Below are 21,698 nucleotides of genomic sequence, written 5' to 3'. Positions count from 1 at the left end.
TGCTGTAAATGGCTCGTTAAGGATGCATTAGGTATGGTTTGTGTAAGTGTTGGATGTATCATTGCTCTATCACAGCAGTGTGAATTCTCCAGGCTGAGGTGGGCTGTTGGGGGCTAGACTTAATGACCCTGCTCGATCCGAGCATCTGCAAGCGCTCCCACGGCTCGACACTCCACACACACTAAAACACACACACACACACAAATAAATGGAGGACATTTGGATTGCTGCCCCCCGGTACCTGCGATAGTTTACTACCTGTCTCTCTCGCATTTTTTATTTATTTTTTTTCTCACAAATCCTGCAGAGCGAGTCTGAGTCTAAAGGCGGAGGAGCTTGGAGGTTACCGTAGGCGGCTGAGGGTGGAGTAGCACGCTGGGGCTTCTCTTGGTTTGTGGAGATATATTGACACCATCAGTCTCTCGCTAGTCCCACACCATATGTCAGGAGCATCAGCACATCGCATCGCATTAATTCAGCTGCTCCTCCTCTGCGCTTAGTGCTGCAGTGTGTCCTGTGTGTGTGAGTGTGAGTGTGAGAGTGCATTTAGCAGTCTACATGAAGATCTAAAATCAAAAAAAAAAATTTATAGTGCATCTCAAAAAAATATATTTTTTTTTTCACTAATTCAGTTCAAAATGTGAAACTCATATATTATATAGATGTATTACACACAGCACGTTCTAGTGGCAGTGTGGACAGTGTGCCAAGTCCTGCTGGAAAATGAAATCCGCATCTCAGTGGACCAGTGGACCACAGAGGACCACCAGCAGATGACAGACATGTCTCTCCAAACCATCACTGATCATCAGTAAATTTTACATTTCATTTGTAAATCAAGGGAGCAGAGTCTGGAGGAAGAGTGGAGAGACACACAGTCCAAACTGCTTGAGGTCTAGTGTGAAGTTTCCACCAATCAGTGATGGTTTGGAGAGACATGTCTGTCATCTGCTGGTGTTGATCCATTGTGTTTTATTATCAAGTACAAAGTCAGTACTACTAAGTTTTCCCACTAAATCTTACATAACTTTTATGGAGATGCAGATTTTATTTTTCAGCACTGCCAAAAGTACCAATTGCTCTTATATACAGTATATTATTCAAATTGTCTGAGACACTGATTGTTTTTTTTGCTGTAAGCCATAATCATCAACAATTAAAGAAATAAACTATTTAGATATCTCTTTAGTAGAAATAGAGATTATTCTGGGGCTGGCACATTCAATCAAGAAAAGAGAGACACCTCCAAAATGATGTTGAATAAGCTCTGTTGCCTCAAAAATCTAAAACGGCAGTAACAACTTCGGAAAAGGCCTTCTGCTTTTCCATAAAGCAGTCAGTGAGTGGTGATCTGTCTGTGTTTCAGGTCTCGTCTGGCAGATTTCTTCGCCAACTGTCAACCGGAGCCTCGGTCACTGTCAGGATGTCTAAAAGAGAACTATGCGGACTGCCTTTTGTCCTACTCTGGCCTAATTGGTAAGCTCAATTTCTGCTTTTTTATATTAACTACACTTCAGCGATAAACTCAATGTTCAAACCAGTGAATTCAGAAAAGCCTTGACAAGGTAACTTCTTTTAAAAGGAAAAATGCAGCAATATTAGTGCAAAGGACACTAGAGATGACGAGAAAGATGGACAGAGCTGTTTTGTCATCAACACATATGGGGATGGGTGGAGCTAGACATCATACTGCAACCAGCCAGCAGGGGCACAAGATTCTACAGTCAGTGCTTCAGTCTGTCTGTATATCCAGTAGTCATTGATGATTTTACTATTGGTACATACCATGTAGCCTCTAATGTAGAGGCAGAAAATAAGTGTTTTTGCCCGATAAGATACTTTTCCTCTTTAATAATGTGGATGCTGTCGATGGCGTATTGTGCCACAAACTAGCATTCTGAGTAAGTACACAGTGAACAGTCATAGGAATATACCTTACACTTAAATTGAGTTTTAAGGACTACGTTATAGGACAGTGAGCAGCAGCTCTCTAGGTAGGTAGGTATGTGTTAGAATAGTGGCACATAAGCATGTGTAATGAGACTGGGACTATAAAATGTGAAAATTGTGAAAAACGAAAAGTCCTGTAAAGCGAGCCACAGATCAAAGTTTTAATTTAAATTAATAAAAAAATTGAGGATTTATACAATTCCCTCTCAGTATAAAAAGTCCTCACTATAGCAGAGATTACTTTAATTTTTAATCAAAATATGGTCAAATTCGAAGTAATGTTGCCTGCTATTATTTAAATGTCAACTATTTAAAAGTGTAGCTGTCAAGATGAAGTAAAATATGGATCATTAAATTGGGAGCCTTACTAATAGGAAACACATATGGCTTATTAAATGGCTTATTAAAAATATTTATGACTAATCGACTTATCGACTAAACGAAAAAATAATCGTCAGATTAGTCATGTACTAAAATTAGTTGAGAGCCACCCACTGGAAGTTTTTTTTTTTTTATTAGTTTGATTTACATGTACACATGTAAATCAAACTAATTACATGTATTTACATGTAACAAACGAACTAATTCTAACCTCATCTCCTTCTTCCTCTTCTCTACTCCTCTATCCCATTATTTCCCTCTGACCTCCTTAAGGCCCTATCTATAGATGCTTTATTTTTAACTTCTATTATTTTTGTACTTAACCTCTTCTATTATTTGCACTTCAATATTGTAAGTCGCTTTGGACAAAAGCGTCTGCCAAATGTAATGTAATGTAATGTAATGTAAATTATATATATAAAAAAACTTAAATATCAATACAATATTACTGTGTTGAAGCTGCAACTCTACAAGAGGATCTTCAATTCACAGCACCATCTTATTGTTTTTAACTACTTACATAAAATATGAAATATATTTACCCACAAACAATCAGAGTGCATCACAAATAAAGGCAGCAAAGGAGAGCTCCAACTCCACATGCTGATCCACTTTATTAAACCCAGTGTGGACATATTCTGGGGAGATTTGGATGCATAGGGACAAAGATACATACAGTTGTTGGAGACAAGATTTTTATCGTGTCTGTGTATTTGTTAGTAGTTAAGATAATAAGTATAATAATTCTTCATTCTGCATGATGCCCCACCAGCAATAGTGAGCCCTGCTGTTCTAGAACTTTCTTTTTGGACAATTACATCCAGCCTATCGTCTCCAGACCAGCAAATCTCCTCGTGCTCTTTGTGGTTTTTTTTTTCTTTTTCTGCTCTGCTGCTGTTAAACTCATTAGTGACCGCTCTCCTTACTCAACTTTGACTACTGTAGTGTTGCACGAGTCGTCTGCGAGCGCTCCCAGGCCTGCCAAAACCATCGCCTATGCTCCAGCAATAAACCTCCTGCTGCTCCTAAACTAATCTGTGTCTTTTCCAGACAAGCGTAATGTGTCCAATTCCTCCCCCATGCCCACTTTTCATTTACATGCACAGTTAGAGGCTCGCGTCCGTCCCCGATCGGGTCGGCACAATGAGAGCGAGGCAGTTATAAAATCCTTCATCATTCCCAGCCATTAGATCCGCAGCCAAATTCCGCAGCCAAAGCCAGAGAGGAGAGACGGAGGCAGAGGCCACGGCCGAGAGAAAGCCGGGAAGAGAATAGATTACGCAGAAAAGGAAGCAGTGAAGTAAAAAGCGGGGGGGCGAGGGATGGAGGAAACCACAGGGCACACATTTGGAAAGCAAAGAGAGGACGTGGAGTCACACAATTCCTTTTGTGTCCCTTTTTCTCATCTACTGAGACCAACTCGCCTGCTTCATCTATCACATCCTGCCAGAACGCAGCTGCCGAAGAGCAGACACGCGAGGCTGCAACTGGTGCGCACTCCAAGCTGATCTTCCATAAAACAAAGCTAAAAAAACACAACAAAAAAAAAAAAACTGCCAGAGACGTGGTGAAGTCAGAAACAACTACAGGATTTTAAACCCCGTCTGTTTGTTTTAAAGTAAAAGCGGGACGAGTCTGGATCTGACAGACAGCAGCCCGGAACAATGGAGCACAGCGGCGCAGGTATTAGTCAGTGATTAACCGCTGCCGTTGTTCTAACAGTGGGAGACGGTGTTTCACCGTGGGAGAAAACAGTCGAACCTCCATTACACAGCTTTCTGATCTCATTCAGGCTCAGCAATCGCTGAGAAACCGCACCACACGAACACAGGAATCAGGTTCACAACAAGCAAACAAACAACAAACAAACAAACAGTGCAGATGTTTTTCAAATTTTGGATAATTAAATCAGTTTGTATAGAAAAAGTTTAGTTTAGTTTCGTTTAGTTTATCCACACTTCTATGTGGAAAACAGATAGCAATGAGCATAAGCAGTCTCAAATCACACACGCCTTTGTTTGTTTTTTTATCTTACCCCAACCTGTTTTTTAGAGAACCACGTCAAATTTAAATGAAAGAGCTATGTGTTTTAGTGAGAAAAGCCAGTTTATATAAAGCTCTGGAAAAAAAAATAAGAGAGTACTTCAGTTTCTGAATCAGTTTCTCTGATTTTGCTATTTATAGGTTTATGTTTGAGTAAAATGAACATTGTTGTTTTATTCTATAAACTACAGACAACATTTCTCCCAAATTCCAAATAAAAATATTGTCATTTAGAGCATTTATTTGCAATAATGAGAAATGGATGAAATAACAAAACAAAAAAAAACAAAAAAGATGAAGAGCTTTCAGACCTCAAATAATGCAAAGAAAACAAGTTCATATTCATAAAGTTTTAAAATGTAAAAGTTCAGGAATCAATATTTGGTGGAATAACCCTGGTTTTAAATCACAGGTTTTTTTATGCATCTTGGCATCATGTTCTCCTCCACCAGTCTTACACACTGCTTTTGGATAACTTTATGCCTGCAATCCTGGTGCCAAAATTCAAGCAGTTCAGTTTGGTTTGATGGCTTGTGATCATCCATCTTCCTCTTAATTATATTCCAGAGGTTTTAAATTTGGTAAAATCAAAGAAACTCATCATTTTTAAGAGGTCTCTTTTTTTCACAACATTGGAAATCTAGGTATTTGCAGCTATTCAACATCAGCTTGAATCTATGCATAACATTAATCTGAACAGTTAAATAAAGCAAAGCTTCACGTGAAGTTTCGGTTTCATCTCCTCCAGCATCACAGGCGCTATCAAGGCATTTTAATGTCTGCAGCTGAGCTAATCACTGAGAATGATCTTAAGCTATGCCACATTATTCAGCTAAGCCCATTTATTTTATTTATTTCTTTGCGTCCTTAGTTTCTTTAAACATCTTTTCTAAGCTTTTTATTTTAATTTCCTTTGACACTCTTCTCCTGTAGCCCTTCCTGTGTGTTCAGCCATTTCTTCAGAAGCATGGAGAGGTTTCCTTCCTTCTCCTTGCTGATAACACTGAGTCCCGTACACTGAGCAGTTTGTAATTCTTTACACACACCTAATTTAACACCTCTGATTAGGGCCTGTGCTGGTAACAGTGTCCTCTCGGGTGGAAAATTACCACAGTAAACAGTTTAAATAAGGCATCCAGGGGAAGGAAAGTATTATTTTCTTCCTTTGTTTTTTTTAACCTTATATTTTTCCTATCTGTGAAGCATTTACACACTTTTTCTACTGGTTATTAATTCTTTTGGTGGTACTAAACACTGATTAGTACTGTTTGAGTTTAGGCTTAATCCTAGTGTTAGATAACTCATATAAATCTCATGTTTCATTGATGCATCTTTAAATTGTAATAACAGATGTTTTAGATTGGTTAAATGTGTCAGCATGTCAGTAAGTCAGCATATCCACAGTGGCTACATTATAATCTGAATGTACAGGTAGAGCTGTGCGATATGGTAAAATTATTATAATAACATTTTCACAATACACAAATAAATATAAATAAATCATTTGGGAAATTTTAAAACGGTTTAAGACTAAGGTGTTCTATCTTACACCCTGTGCAAGGCCTGTCGTGATGCTCATTGCTATCTCTCACCCTGCCAACAGTGTATTTTCATGCCTTGCATCTGCCTCGTTTAAATAGCAACAGTGTTTGTGAATATATCTACGCTGATGGGCATGGTGGTCTCGAAATGCGGTGTGTTCAGGTTGATTTCTGGTGCATTGCTATCTTGGCAATGGAATCCCTGCTGGTTACGCACGCATGGACACGCAGTAGTGCACATGCCTTGTGCCAGCTATGCAAACTTTTACATCTACAATGAACAGAACACAAAATAAAATAACATTTTTCTGCATCAACACAAAATATAGGTAATTTTTTCTTCTCGTGCATCTTCACAGTGTGAACAAGCAGGTCAGTTTCCTCTGCTAAGGATTGCTAAACATGTCCAGGTACCTGCACCCCTAAAATAGCAATGTGCCAAAGTCAGAGCACACCTGGCTCTTAAAGGGAATGGCACATGACACGCTGTTTGTTTTATTGCATGTTAAGCCTAAAACACACCCATGATTAATGAAGAGGATTAGTACATACCTTTTACGCTTTTTTTTACGAGCAGTGCAAGGCTTACTTTTCCCGTGGTTACGATAGCAAAGACCTAAGTCAAGCTAAACACAACTCCCCTAAAAAAATGGACAGTAGGTCCCTGAGGGACATCACTTCAAATCAGCACGTTATCGAAAGTTATTGATGCTTCTACATTTGTACATTTTGTATTTGATATATGTTTAATTTGTCACTAGATATCTAGAACTAAAATAACCGTGTTCTGTAAAGTGTGCAACCCAGGCTGTGCTTTATTACAGGAACTGTAGAACTGAAGTTGTGTCATTTTCCTTCACAGGTACGGTGATGACACCAAACTACCTGCGCTCGCCCAAAATCAGCGTGTCGCCCTTTTGCGACTGCAGCAGCAGCGGCAACAGTAAAGAGGAGTGTGACCGATTCACCGAGTTCTTCACCGACAACGGCTGCCTGCGTGAGTAACGGCGCTCTCTCTGCAGTTCGATGGAACTGAGCTTTCACTTCTACTTCTCCTTTCATGTTCTCTGCTGTTGCCGTACCCTTCATTCTTCTCTGTGTGTTCTCTCTGTGCTTCCAGTCAGGCCACCTGTCAGTTCGTATACGTTTTTTTGTCTGTCCACCTCTTCTCTGTAGGACCTTCCTCACGCTTGTTCTTTCCTCCAGCTACTTGTCCTCCGTTGCATTTCGTTTTTTTTTTTTTTATGCTTCCTCTCTTCCTCTCCTCCTCGCCCGTGGCGGCAGCGGCCCTGTTGCATTTCAGCCCGCTTTAATTAAAGTTCTACTCAACATCAGGTCTGGAAACACAGTGGGATCAGACAGGCAGGCTCTGGAGCTGATGTGGATTCAGCAGCAGCAGCGCAGATAAAAAGATCAGCGCTGGAGCTTCAGCATTTGTTTGAGCTCATGATCTGCCTTATCAGCTCTGTTAATGGATATCTGAAGCTCCTCTGATCTACTCCTGTACTCCTGAGAGTATGGGGTTTTACAGAGATGGCACGAAAACACTTTTTCTTTTCTTTTTTTTTTTACAGATACTGAAACTGAAAAAGTATAGGGGGATTCCGTATTATTGTGTTTTATTTAATACAATTAACTACAATAAAGCTCTTGTAGTGCACAATGTAGCGTGACGAAAAACACAATTGAATATCTTTCGACTAGAGCCCGTCAATGCATCTAGACATCCGATTTCTACATCGTTTCAATAGTGTCTCAACACTATAGTATAATAGAAACTCTTCAGAATGACCTAAAATAAACTCTTTTTACATTGACTCACTGGCCATTTTATTAGAAACACCGACCTTGAACCTTTCTTACAGGCCACTTTATTAAAAACACCAACTTAATTTGTCCACTCAATGGCCACTTTGCTGCTTTTTCCTCTCTCCCTGCCCCTGTGAAGTCGTGTAAAAAAGGTAAAGGTGGATACGAGGGCAGAGAGATGGACAGCTCTCTCAGTGTCTCTCCCTCCGTCTCTCCGTCTCTCTCTCTCTCTTGTGTCTCATTAGTGGTGCTCAGTGTTACAGTGTGCTGACAGGTGTGGGGGCTGCGTGGTCCGTGCCGTCAGCGTGCGAGGGTTTCAGAGCCGGTGACGAAGCCTCTCTCAGGCCCTCACACCTCACTCCTGCTCGCAGGGCAAACACACGTCTCTGTCTGTCTGATCCTGCAGCTGGGGTACCACTAATACCCCGCCACTACCTGATACAGTAATCCAAACAGCAGCGTCGGATTAAGATGCACCACCCAGTCTAAAATGTATGTATATATATATATATATATATATATATATATATATATATATATATATATATATATATGGTAATGCCTTCTGTGCCATAGAGTACCAGTCAAAAGTTTGGACACACCTTCTGATTCAATGTTTTTCTTTATTTCTTCATTTAATTTATTTTCTACATTGTAGAATAATATTAAAGACGTGATAAATATTAACTCCCATATTTCACGTCACCTTGCCATGAGCACACCGGTCAATGTCGAACCTTACTCACAAGATAACACCTCACAGTTTACACAGATGTGGGTAGATCAATGATTACTCAATAAATGACACTATGCCTTAAATAATAATCAACTACAATCTAATTGTGAGTTTCAGGTGAACTCCATCAGTGTTAAATAAGCACAAGCTGAGCATTTATAGCATTTAGCAGATGCTCTTATCTAGAGAGAGACTTACAAACTGCTTCGCTGTCCACTTCAAAAACATATCCCTCGGTTGTGTAGACCGGCTGGAGTCTAAAGATAGAGCTAAGCTACTCTCAGACATAAGAGTCAGTGCTGATACCTGAGATCCACAGATACACTATAAACAGATAAGACCTCTTAACCGTGCAACCACAAAGCGCTTACTGAACGCAGGATTAGTGTTCGTCCAATTAACTGCTGTCCAATGAGACGGGTCTCTCCAGAACAAGAACACAGTCTAAGCTTAGATAAATAGCTGGTGTTGAACATAAAATATAATGATACCACACAAACCAAAGTTATATAGAGGAAAGGCCTGATTATCAGGTTGGAGGCAAAGTCTGATTATCGGGTTTGAGGAAAGGTCTGATTATCTGGATGTGCCTCTAACGGTTTTATCTTCTAGTCTGCTGAAAAGATGTGGATGTTGAAATAGTAGTGTACATAATTTTAAAACATTATCTGGATAGAGGAAACGTTTGATTATCTGGATGAAGGAAAGTTCTGATTATCTAGATGAAAAAAGGTCTGATTATCTGGACGAAGAGAAGATTTGATTAGCTGGATAAAGGAAATGTTTGATTATCTGGATGAAGAAAATGTTTGATTATCTGGATGGAGGGAAGGTCTGATTATCTGAATGGAGGAAATGTTTGATTATCTGGATGGAGGGAAGGTCTGATTATCTGAATGGAGGAAATCTTTGATTATCTGGATGGAGGCAATGTTTGATTATCTAGATTAAGGAAATGTTTGATTATCTGGATGAAGAAAATGTTGAATTATCTGGATGGAGGAAAGGTCTGATTATCTGGATGAAGGAAATGTTTGATTATCTGGATGGAGGAAAGTTCTGATTATCCAGATGAAAAAAATGTCTGATTATCTGGACGAAGAGAAGATTTGATTAGCTGGATAAAGGGAAGGTTTGATTATCTGGATGAAGAAAATGTTTGATTATCTGGACGAAGAGAAGATTTGATTAGCTGGATAAAGGGAAGGTCTGATTATCTGGATGAAGGAAATGTTTGATTATCTGGATGGAGGAAATGTTTGATTATCTGGATGGAAGAAATGTTTGATTATCTGGATGGAGGAAAGGTCTGATTATCTGGATGGAGGAAGTGTTTGATTATCTGGATGGAGGAAGTGTTTGATTATCTGGCTGGAGGAAAGGTTTGATTATCTGGATGGAGGAAGTGTTTGATTATCTGGATGGAGGAAGTGTTTGATTATCTGGCTGGAGGAAAGGTTTGATTATCTGGATGGAGGAAGTGTTTGATTATCTGGATGGAGGAAGTGTTTGATTATCTGGATGGAGGAAGTGTTTGATTATCTGGATGGAAGAAATGTTTGATTATCTGGATGGAGGAAGTGTTTGATTATCTGGATGGAGGAAAGGTTTGATTATCTGGATGGAGGAAGTGTTTGATTATCTGGATGAAGGAAATGTTGGGTTACCTGAATGAAGGGAAAGTTTGATTATCTGGATGAAGGGAAGGTCTGAATATCTGGATGGAGGAAAGGTTTGATTGTCTTGATGGAGGAAATGTTTGATTATCTGGATGAAGTCAGTTGGTCAGTTTGTGTGTTTATTATATAAAATGTGCGGTGCTAGACTAGTACTGTCTTTATGTGTATCAGCTAATGAATGTTATCTAGACTAAGTTTTGAGTATACAAAACTACAAAAAATTCATTTTTGTATTTTTTTTTTTAAGGGATGGCGATGTTGCTTGGTTCTTTCAGTGAATCGTTCCAGCCACTACCAGCAGTCTACTGAACATAACGTTAATCATTAACCACGTACCTGCTGCAGATTATTCTATTTCTCACTGACGTTCACAGATAACTCAGTCCATAATCAAACTGTGTTTCAGTTTCAGTGGTGTTCTGAACAATCAGGAATGATTAATTATCAAAGTGAATGGGGGGTATCATCCAATATTTACACGCTCAGTATTTACCCAGTAAATACAGTTGTGACTGATCAGTCACAAATAGCCCCGATTTCAAGGACATGGTTTATATATTTACGTGCACGGCCCTGTTCTCTATAGGCAATCTATTCTACCTGCCTCTAAAACACTCCAACACCTGTTACAGGCTGTGTGTGCTTTCACTCATCTATCTCAACCAGTTTATGGGAAACCTGAAGGGAGAAACAGCATGAGGTTGATATTTAAATGGCTCTCGCTCCAGGAACAGATATTAGAAAGCTGATTCTGAGCCAATATATAATATAATATATAATCTCCAGCCTTGATTTGGGTTTGTAGTGCTAGGTGAAAGATAAGTGATTGCTTCATATATTGCTGTCCACACAAAATATATATTCATATTCATTAACCTTAGCAGTTTTATTTAGCAATGAACAAACAGTGTAGCTACTGTTACTTTTTTTTTATTTATGCTGCAATATATATATATATTACATTTCTTAATAAACAACAAGCTTGAAAAATGAAATATTATAATACTGTAAAAAAAATCTAAAGTCTTAATCTATCATTCCAAAAAGTACAAAGAAATACCAGAATTTAAAACCATGATTTTAATCATTATTGTGAGTGATACATTATGTTTTTAATATTTTGACACCTCTAATCTGGCTAAATCTGGCTAAATTCCATTTAAATATACATTAATAAATGCTTAAGTTGCAAGAATAACACAATTAATTAATCAAGATTAATCATGGAATATTGTTTTGATGTTGATAAAATTTCTTAAAAAAGAAAAAAAAAACTTCCCAGAGATATTAATATACATTTTAAAAAGTATGTAGTATTGATCTATTAATCCAAAAAATACAGGAAAGTACCAGAACCTAGTTTTTAAATCATGATTTTGACACCACTAATTTATCTATATCTATATCTAATTCCATTTTGCCAATCTTATATTTTGTTTATATTCAAATATACATGATTAAATGCTTAAATTGCAATAATAACACATTGGATTAATCGTGGTTAATCATAGAATTTTATTGTGATTAATGCCAATTTCTTTAAGCAATTAATAAAAATACAATGAATTTTTTTCTATCTTATATTTTGTTTCCATTTAAATACTCAATTTGTAAGAAGAAGAACATATGCAGTTAATCGTGATTAATCATATAAAATTGCTGTGATTTATTTAATTACATTTTTAATTGATTGACACCACTGGTAGCTATATGGGAGAAACAGCATGATATTTATATTTAAAGGGATCATGCTTCAGGAACAGACATTAGAAAGCTGATTCTGAGCCAGTATACACAGTAATACAGTAATCTCATCTCCAGCCTTGATTTGGGTTTGTAGTGCTCGGTGAAAGATAAGTGATTGCTACTCTAATTTCTGTCCACACACAATACATATTCATATTCATATTGTTCCCGTGAAATGCTGTTCAGACCAGCCCCCAGCCCTGCATGTGTGTATTCTGCATGTTATGCCTGTGTATTAAGTTATGTCTGTGTTGTGTCCACAGGTAATGCAATCCAGGCGTTTGGCAACGGGACAGATGTGAGTGTGTGGCAGCCCATGCCTCCAGTACAGACCACCACCTCCATTACCACTCCATCACAGAGAGCGAACGACCAGGGACGATCGTCCAACGCCCTGGAGCCTGGAGCACACAACAACCCGCTAAACCCCGACTCCCTCTACCACTTCTGTGGAGGCCTGCAGGTCAGACATAGTTGTGAAAGTGAAAAACTTTATGACCACCTGTTTCTTTCTATACTTACTGTTCATTTTTAGATCTATTGAACATTTTGGACACTTTGTAGTTTTATAATTACAAAGTGTAGTCTCTGCATACTTTAATTATTCTCCTTTCACCCTGTTTTTCAATGTATTGGACACTGCAGCAGTGCTGCTGGAGTTTTTAAACACTGTGCACTCACTGTTAATTCTATTAGGCAATCCTACCTTTTTTGGTTGGGGGATTAGTCTCAGTCCAGCAGTGGATCTGAGGTGTTTAAGAACTCCAGCAGCACTGCTGCTGTATCTGATCCACTTGTACCATCAGCACAACACACACTAACACACACTCTTACACCACCACCGTGATAATCAGTGCTAATCACTGCAGTGCTGATAATAATGACCCACCACCCAAAAAATAATAATAGCTGCTCTGTAGTCGTCATGAGGGGTCCTGAAAGGAGGAAAATAAAGTATAAAAAGAAGGACTAGTTTGTAATTATAGAATAACAAATGGGTGTAGAATCAAGGAGGTGGTCATAATGTTGTGGCTGATTGTTGTATTATAAAATAGGGAGTTTGTGTGTACCTTGAAATATTGTAAAAGAGAGAGAGAGAGAAAGAGAGAGAGAGACTTATGGGAAGTGCCTGTCTGTCCAGAGCATCGATTACAGATTCCCACAACTAATCACTAATTACTCACAACCAACAAACGTCACTACTGTAGTTCACGACTGAACAGGCAGCCACTCTCACATACACTATTTGGACAAAAGTGTTGGGACACCTGCTCATTTACTGTTTCTTCTCAAATCAAGGGTATTAAAAATGATTATTCTTGCTTTTGCTTTTTGTTTAACTATGGATTTAGTGAGGGCAATACGTCGGATGATCAAATCTCAACCTCAATAAATTATTAAATCCATAATTCCATATTTATTAAATCCATAATTATATGTATGTATATCTGCTCCAGAAAGTACTATTCATTTTTCATTATTCTCTAATATGGTTGTGTCAGAAATGAATTCAACTTAAGGTAACCTCATCTATTCATTAAAAATGGTGTCCACTATGATTGTAAGATCACTGGTTCAAATCCCAGTCATGCAGCTTGCCGTCAGCTGCCGGAGCCCTGAGAGAGCACAATTGGCTTTGCTCTCTCTGGAACAGTAGATGACACTCTTTCCCCTCATCACTCCTATAGGGTGATGTCCAGATCAACAGATTTCCATATTTCCACTAAGGCTGGGTGCAGCAGCATTAGCATTAGGGCTAGTAAATGCTGCTCAACAGCGCTACACTAAGGCAACCGTGAGTGTTACTGTAAGCCAGGGCAATATTAGCTAGCGGTTCGTCACACGTAGCTTGTTTTAACACAGTAAACACACAGGCTACAGTCTGATATACTCGTCTCTGAACGGCGAAAGAGCTAGCTAGCGCTTAGCGTGGTTAGGCAATCTTTTTTTGTGATAAGTGCCTATAAATGTACAATAACAGCCTGTTTACCTCTAAAGGATAAGAAAAGTTTGGAAAATAGTCATGTAAAAAAGATTGATGACTGTTTTTGGTACATAAATTCACGTAAAAGTCATAATCGTACATTAAAAGAAAACAAATGGATGGAATATGTTGGTTATGACCCTTTAAAAAGTGAAAAACGATCAAACTCAGACATACTGGAATGTTTGTTTTCATTTAATTCAGAAGCAAGGGTGAGGTCGAGATCTTTTCAAGGAAACAAATCATAAATTGTATATATAATATTAAAACAGTTTTTTTTTACAAGTTTCTGCTTCGTCATACGGGTTTTAGATCCTTCTGTAGCTGCCCAGCTTCAGCTTTACTAACACTCTCAGTGAGGAATCCATTCATTATACTGTCACCAAGCCTCCTACACCACCGCTATTCCTCTTAGTCCTACGCTAACTGTGGTCTCACACACACTCACACACACACACACACACTGAGCCTGTGCCAAACTCAGAGTGTGCTCGCAGAAGCAGGAGGGCTGCAGGGCTCCAGCAGGGTGGGCCACGGGCAGCTCTAACTCATCTGCATAAAACTCATTTCCCTTGTGTGTGACGACAGCCGTCGTACAGCCAGAGCTCACGGCCAGATTTTACAAACCAAACAGCAAGCTGCCACACACTGTTGTGTGCCTGTGTGTGTGTGTGCCTGAATACTGAGGGCTGAATATCTAAGCATAGTTTTATATTCTTTATGTGTATAAGATGTATGTTACACACTTGTCATTAAAGAAATAGCTACAAAAATTAATTACAATGCTATGTGGCTATTCTTGGTCATATTTACTGAGCTACACATACAGATGTGATGTAGAACGCAACATGCCTGACATCTCGGCATGGAGTTGTAGAGGTTCCTAATGGTGTTTTGTTATAGTCCATGCCATGCAACTTCAATATGCATGCAGTTCCTGCAGATTTCGTGGTACTGGTGGAGTATTGATAGATCAATACATCGCCCTATAGCATCCCAAACATTTGGCCATCTGTATTTTCAGGGCAAACAGAGCAAACTCTTGAAATGGCAGCAGTATGTGGGTGAGCACAGTCCTGTTGGAATAGTGAAACATTGTTGTATAAAATTATGCAAACTAGCCCTGCATTCACACTGGCAGGCAACAGAGCGAAAAGCGACCATTCATTTCCTATGGTAGGGTACGATTTGGCGACAATCTAAGCATAGTTTTATATTCTTCATGTGTATAAGATGTATGTTACACACTCATCATTAAAGAAATAGTTGCAAATAATAATCAATATTGGATTAAAAAAAATTCTGAGACTGATATTGATCAAATTTATTGAGTTGAACAAGGACAAGTAATGTAGAATGCAACATGCCAGACATCTCAGCATAAAGTAGTAGAGGTTCCTAATGGTGTTTTGCGATAGTCCATCCCATGCAGCTTCAATATGCACACAGTTCCTGCAAATTTTGTTGTACCGGTGGAGAGTTGATCGATCACTAGATCTCCTAAAAGTATCTATGGTATAAAATCTATGTTTTGAGGGCAAACTCTTGAAATGGCAGCTGTATGTCGATTAGCATTGTCCTGTTGGAATAGTGATACATGGTGTATAAAATTATGCAAACTAGCTCTGCGTTCACACTGGCAGGCAACAGAGTGAAAAGCGACCATTCATTTCCTATGTGAGCGCACGATTTGGCGACAAGTGACAATCAAAGCATAGTTTTATATTCTTTATGTGTATAAGAGTTATGTTTTACACTTATCATTAAATAATTATTTGAAGTGCTATTTGGAATTTTAAATTAGAATAATATGGGAAATTCTTGGTCATATGTATTGAGTTACACAAGGTGAAGTAATGTAGAATGCAGCATGTCAGACGTCTTAGCATGCAGATCCCTAATATTCCCTTAAAATACAGTGTTATACAGGATTTTCTGTAAAGTTTCTCCAGCACCAAGGCTGGAGCAGTATTAGCATTTGCTGCTAACTTCACCACTAGATCTTCTGCCGCTCAGAGGTGAATATATCAGACTGTAGTCTGTGTGTTGACCGTGTTAAAATAAGATAGCTAGTAGCACCCTGGCTTACCGGAATACCCAGGTTCCTCAGTGTAGCCCTGTCATGTGGCATTTTTTAGTGCTACACTCTGCTAACCGCAGTTAGCGCTGCTGCTAACTATGCAAAAATACTGGAAATGTAAGCTCTAAGGAAACTCTTTACTCACCCAAAAAGAAACAGTATTGAGGAGATAAATCTGTGTAGATTAACATCCAGCGTTCGTTCGACAGTAGAATCACAGTTTTGTTTAGGTGAAATTAGAAGAGAAACATGGTGACACCCTTGTTCCTTACTGCTGTCGCTTAAAATGCACCTTATGTATGAAAATGGACCAAAAAAACAGACGTTCATTGATAGTGCTCCTTATAATATGGTGCACCTTATAATCCGTAAAATACGGTAGTCAAAAGCATTCATCAGCGTGCAACCTGCAACCAGTTGCACAAGCATTTCAGCAAATTTCTGTGAAATTTCACGTTGCTTTACTGAAATTCTTCTATGAATCTGAAGCAATTTGTGAGGTATGTGTGTTTCCTCTCTAATCTAACTTTTAGCAGAAGGAATTTCACCTCATGTTCAGCTTTCAAAACACTTCCTTCACTCCGTCCAAAAACAAATCATTCTATTCCATTTATGCAGTGGGAGAAGTGGTGATGTGCTAAAACAGATCTGATCAGGCCGTGTTTTAGCCCGCTGCATTAGGCAGGGCTGTGTCTGCTCTTCTTTAATGCCTGTAATAAACAAAGGAACACCACAGCAGAAAGCTCTGCCAACAAGAGCCATTTCACGAAAAATGCACTCAAGTAATTTGCACCTAAAAGTTTCATTCAGGTCTGATAACAGCATTTAGGCTTCTTCAGATTCCAGCAGCAGCAGCTACAGGCCTTTGTTCTGCTTCTGAGATCATCCAGGTTTAGAATAGTCTCACAGTTTAGCTTAGCCTTCTAGACTGTTCCGTTATATTATAAAGAACATGAAATTTCCATGCCTTAATTCTCTCTTTCCTCCTCTCTCTTTTACTCCGTCTGCAGGCTCAGAAGCTGAAGACCAATAATACAATAGATGTGTGTGTGGTAAGTACATTTTCTCTCTGTTATGAAATAAAAAAGAATGATTAGTAGATTAGCCGATCCAGCCTCAACAGAGCTTTAAACACTAAAAAGGATGTGCAAATGGATTTATCCAGGCATAAAGTAATTATTTGTTCAACTAAAGCGTGCATTATTTTGGTGTATGTTCTCATAATACAGATATGTTTGTATATAAGCATTGTGAGACAAGGATAACTACAGGATGAGGATATGTTTTTTTTATATTTTCTGTTTAAAGCGGCTAGGCTAAAAATGGCTAACAAGCCAAAAAAAACAAAAAGCACTTAATTTATCAACTAAATCGGCTGCAAAAACATCTGGAACTTCATCTATTTTACATGGAAAATGTGCTTTGGCTTAGGAAACAGTACGATTCGCCTTAGACCTATTAAAGACCTAATTACTTAATTACCGGTAGATTTAAAATAGGCTAGTCCGTGGCATATTACTAAATTTATTTATTTAATTCTTATTATCTAATTCTGTAGATTTCAAATAGATTTTAAACAGAACATGCTTCCATCTACTGACAAATTTCATGTAGATGCAGATTTCATTTTCCAGCAGGACTTGGCACACTGCCCACACTGCCAAAAGTACCAATTGGTCTAATATAATATTTGAAATTTCTGAGACACTGATTTTTGGGTTTTCATTGGCTGTATAGCCCTAACCAGATGGAATTAGTTTCTCAGGGGGACATCTGTGAAAAATATTTCACACTTCTACTCAGTAATAAAACTCTTGCATCCAGACTAAAATTGTAAAAACAGGATTTTTTTTTTTTTCTCAGCCACATGACATCGCGTTCAGTAGCTCCTCCATTTCCACTCGCTGTTGAGTTTCTCCGTGGAAACACGTGGATCTCTGTGGAAACACGCGCAAAAAATGTAATTATGGTGTGTGGCAGTGGACAAATAGCTATTTGATTAAACGCGAGAAGACAAAAGTGTAATTTTCTTAGCGGACGTCTGAGAAAAACACATACATGGTCGTTCCATGAATAAAATCACAGAGGATATAAATATAAAAGAGAAAATGCTAAAGGAAACTAATCCCATCCTCATAGGGTAATAAAAGAGGTAAATTCTTAAAATAGATCACTCTGGGTGTAATATATCTATTTATAATATATGAGTTTCACATTATGAACTGAATTATTACTGAAATAAAGTAATTTTTAAATGATATTAATTTTTTTTAGATGCTGCAAATTAAACAAACAGCAGCTGTATTGAAACACTGCGACCCAGTGAAACTATTTTACCTGACTCCAGACCTTGTCCTCAGGGGTACTTCCTGCCCCGTGCGCTTGTGGTCTTTGTAGTGGGTGATGCTGAAATGTGAGCCTTGCTTATCTTTTGCCTTTTAAAGTTCACTAAATGTCATTGTACATAATAAAAGCAGCATTACACACCACAATGACATTTAGTGCTGCTGCAGCCGAGCAGGTCCAAACTGCCTTAAAAAGTGACGGCCCTATCTCAGCCTCACGTTTCATTACAGCATTAAACAACTTTCTCATCTCACAGCGCTGCATCTGCTCAACTGCTTTAATGTACATCACATATAGAATGGCATATTTATACGCTGTCCTAACTCAAAATGCACTCTCAGACATATAATATAAGTCACTTTATAGGATTTCAGGGCATTAGAGCTGTGTAAGACTGATTTAACAGCAGCAGTGCAGCGTGTAAATCTTTCAGCCTCAGAAACCTGAGTCAAGTTCACATTATTACCATTATAACAGGGATTGTATCTAATTTTTTTGTCTTTTTTGATATAAGTTTTTTGGGAATTTAGAAGTTTTAAAAAAAAATTACCATTTTGCTCTAAAATTATTTGAAATTTAATCTTTTAGACTGATTTTAATTGAAATGTTTTTTGTTAATTAAACAGCTCTGGAAAAATTAAAAGACCACGTCAGTTTCTGAATCAGTTTCTCTGATTTTGCTATTGATGGGTATACATTTATAGGTATAGGTAAAATTACAGGTATACAAAGCACCAGTGAAAACCTTCCTCACTGCTGTGGTCCATTTTCTTTTCTCTTCACACCATTTACAGAGGCACTTAACCCCCATAAACCACATTTTTATATATAATATAAAATATATAATTATAAACCTTTCCTAACCTTTAAAAATGTTTTTATTGTGGTCATTCCCAGCTCTGCAGCGCCCTCTCAGGTTCAACTGTGCTTCAACTGTGCTGAAGGCGAGGATGATGTCTCTGTTTAGTTGGGTACATGGACACTTACAATATGCAAATTAGTCATTTAAATTAGCGTCCCACCCTGCTCAGCCCAATCAGCTCCCCCTCATGCCCCACCCCTAAACCTATACATCATCCAGCGACCGTGCCAAACTGAAACTCCAAATAGCTTATTTACTTTTCACACTGCCACACATATAAAACAGATTAGAGCCGCTTGAACATAACCTAACTTTCTTGCTTGATGAAAATAAAAATTATGAATATATTCACCTGACGTTTGACCATGTTTCTTGGTATCTTGCAGGATCCGCAGATCGTGGACCCCAGCTCCAACGCCATCGCCAGAAACTCCTCCGGCAGGCAGGCGTCTTCATTAGGCCTTAGCTCTCTACTGCTCCTGCTGGTCATTTCCCTGCACTGCACCCTCACGCCTCTGCCTGCCCCCACGGCACGGTTGTAGCCACCTGAGCAAGGCAAACCCGGACGCTCTCAATTTGTACAAAATTCGCTCTCTGTTCCCGGCCTACCTGTCGTACTCACCTCCTTCTCTGTTTGTCTCCTCTCTCTATATCTTTATCTCTTCTTACGGTTCTGGGAGCTTCGGATTTTTTGATGTGTTGACGCAACAAAAAGTTACTTTTTTTTGGTGCATTTGAGTTATTTTTATGTTTCGTTTTGTTTCTTTTTTTTTTTTTTGGACTGGGAGAAGAAACATGGAAAAAAAGGAAGCGAGAGATTTGTTGAAGATGTTGAAGAAGGTCTTGCAACATTCCAAGAGGGACCACGAGGTGTTCTCGGGTGGCAGCTGAGAGAGATCGTTCGGGAGGTCGGCGAAAGTCGGAAGTCGTTGGCTTTGAACACTTTAACGGAGATTGGAGAGTGGAGGCAGCTTCCTGTTCTTGTTAGGTGTTTTTTTTGAAGAATCGCATCTGTGTTTTTTCGCGTATATTGTGTGCTTACTGATATATGATACACGTGGACTTCTTCTATTCAGCACACAACGAAAACCAGAACATCGGAGGAGCTCGGAGGCTGCCCGCTGAGCGTTCTTTGGAGATCCATGACCATGATCCTCCTGCTTTTTTCCCATTCACGTAGAGCATATATACCACATATCAAAAGCTCACGTTCACCAAGCGCCAGAGACCCACTAATACTTGGAGTAATTTGAGGTTTTTTTAATGGTGTGTATTGGCGTATTCTCACAGAATGATTGCAGTCAGAGCTTTAATGAATTTACTAATATTTCAGTAGGTTGGTTTCAGTGAGTTGAAGAGAATGCAGAGCGAGAGAGTGCATTATAGCGCCCAAGTCCTTGCCAAGACTTGGCAGTGGCACTGGCTAATAATCTTCAGAACCTGTGGACCTGTGCAGAGCCTCCAAACCTGTTAAACAGAACGAACAGTCAACAGTGTGTCAACAGCTTCTGATTTCTGATTTTCTTTAATCAGATATAAACCCCTATCTACTCCCATAAAGCTGTCCATTCCCATAAAGCTGTAACTGCACCCCATGTATCACAAACCAAGCCAAACCACCCGACACCCGTCTGTCCTTGAGAGTGTACATTCATATTGCCTTTACAATGTCACACAGTAGACTGTGCTTGGACCATTGAGTCCAAATGAATTATGAATTATTAAGTCCTGTATGTATAATATTATAGTCTCTTTTCTTTTTTTAACGTAAATCTACTCTAAAAAAGGTACCGATGGGGCGATTTATCATGGATGCATCATGTCTATATGTTATAAGGCAGTAGATTAATAGATCTCGGATATTGATTTATCTTGATTTATCTTTTCCTGATCAGATAACAGATTTGTAACCGATTTATATGAAGTGATTATTATTTTTTTTTCCCTTTCGAATTGAAATTGACTCAGTAAATCAGCCACAACAAGCGCAACACACACACTTTAACACACACATTAATTAATGAAGCATGTGCAGTTAGTTAACCACTTCAGGCAGATTTCAGCACCGCACATTTATGACATGCTCCTACAGTTTGTGTGGCTTTTCGAACAAGTAAACGACTGCATTGTACTCTTATATTATCATTTACAAGGCATCCAAATGTTCAAAAATGTTCAAAATGTTGAAAAGTGTTGAAAAATGTTATAAAAAAACACACACACACACATACATAACATTACCTTAAAAATGGACTGGACATTTTTGAGAGAAAGTGTGAACTGATTTTTTTTTTTTTTTTTGGAAATGATGATGCTGAATGAATAAGCCCATCTTGCTTTTATTTACGTAAATATATGTATACGTTATTTAGTGGAGTAGGCTACATCCGGAATGAGTGCTGCCCCAATGGTACCCCAAAGTGTTCTACAGATGTTTAAGTAAATACGATTCTATTGTTTAAGGCCCGAGAAGAAGAAAGAAGAAGATCTCTTATTTTTGTATGACTTACTTTTGCATTCTGTTTTATCTCTTTATCACAT

General features: G+C 38.5%; 1 protein-coding gene across 2 annotated transcripts in view; it reads left to right on the top strand.

Annotated features, from left to right (window-relative positions):
• The window catches only part of gfra1a (gdnf family receptor alpha 1a), a 123,560-nt gene extending 102,217 nt beyond the window's left edge, over positions 1 to 21,343 (top strand). For both annotated transcript variants that reach the window (XM_022685163.2, XM_022685162.2), the window contains 5 exons: positions 1,367 to 1,476; positions 6,778 to 6,912; positions 12,149 to 12,348; positions 16,960 to 17,001; positions 19,544 to 21,343. In XM_022685163.2, the coding sequence (XP_022540884.1) occupies positions 1,367 to 1,476; positions 6,778 to 6,912; positions 12,149 to 12,348; positions 16,960 to 17,001; positions 19,544 to 19,699 (643 nt within the window). In that variant the 3' untranslated portion in view covers positions 19,700 to 21,343. The remainder of the gene's footprint in view (positions 1 to 1,366; positions 1,477 to 6,777; positions 6,913 to 12,148; positions 12,349 to 16,959; positions 17,002 to 19,543) is intronic.
• Positions 21,344 to 21,698: the final 355 nt, after the last annotated feature.

This window comes from Astyanax mexicanus, chromosome 7, assembly GCF_023375975.1.
Source record: "Astyanax mexicanus isolate ESR-SI-001 chromosome 7, AstMex3_surface, whole genome shotgun sequence".
Classification (NCBI taxonomy): Eukaryota; Metazoa; Chordata; class Actinopteri; order Characiformes; family Acestrorhamphidae; genus Astyanax; species Astyanax mexicanus.
The sequence above is the reverse complement of the archived record's forward strand: the minus strand, read 5'-3'. Positions and strand labels throughout refer to the sequence as shown.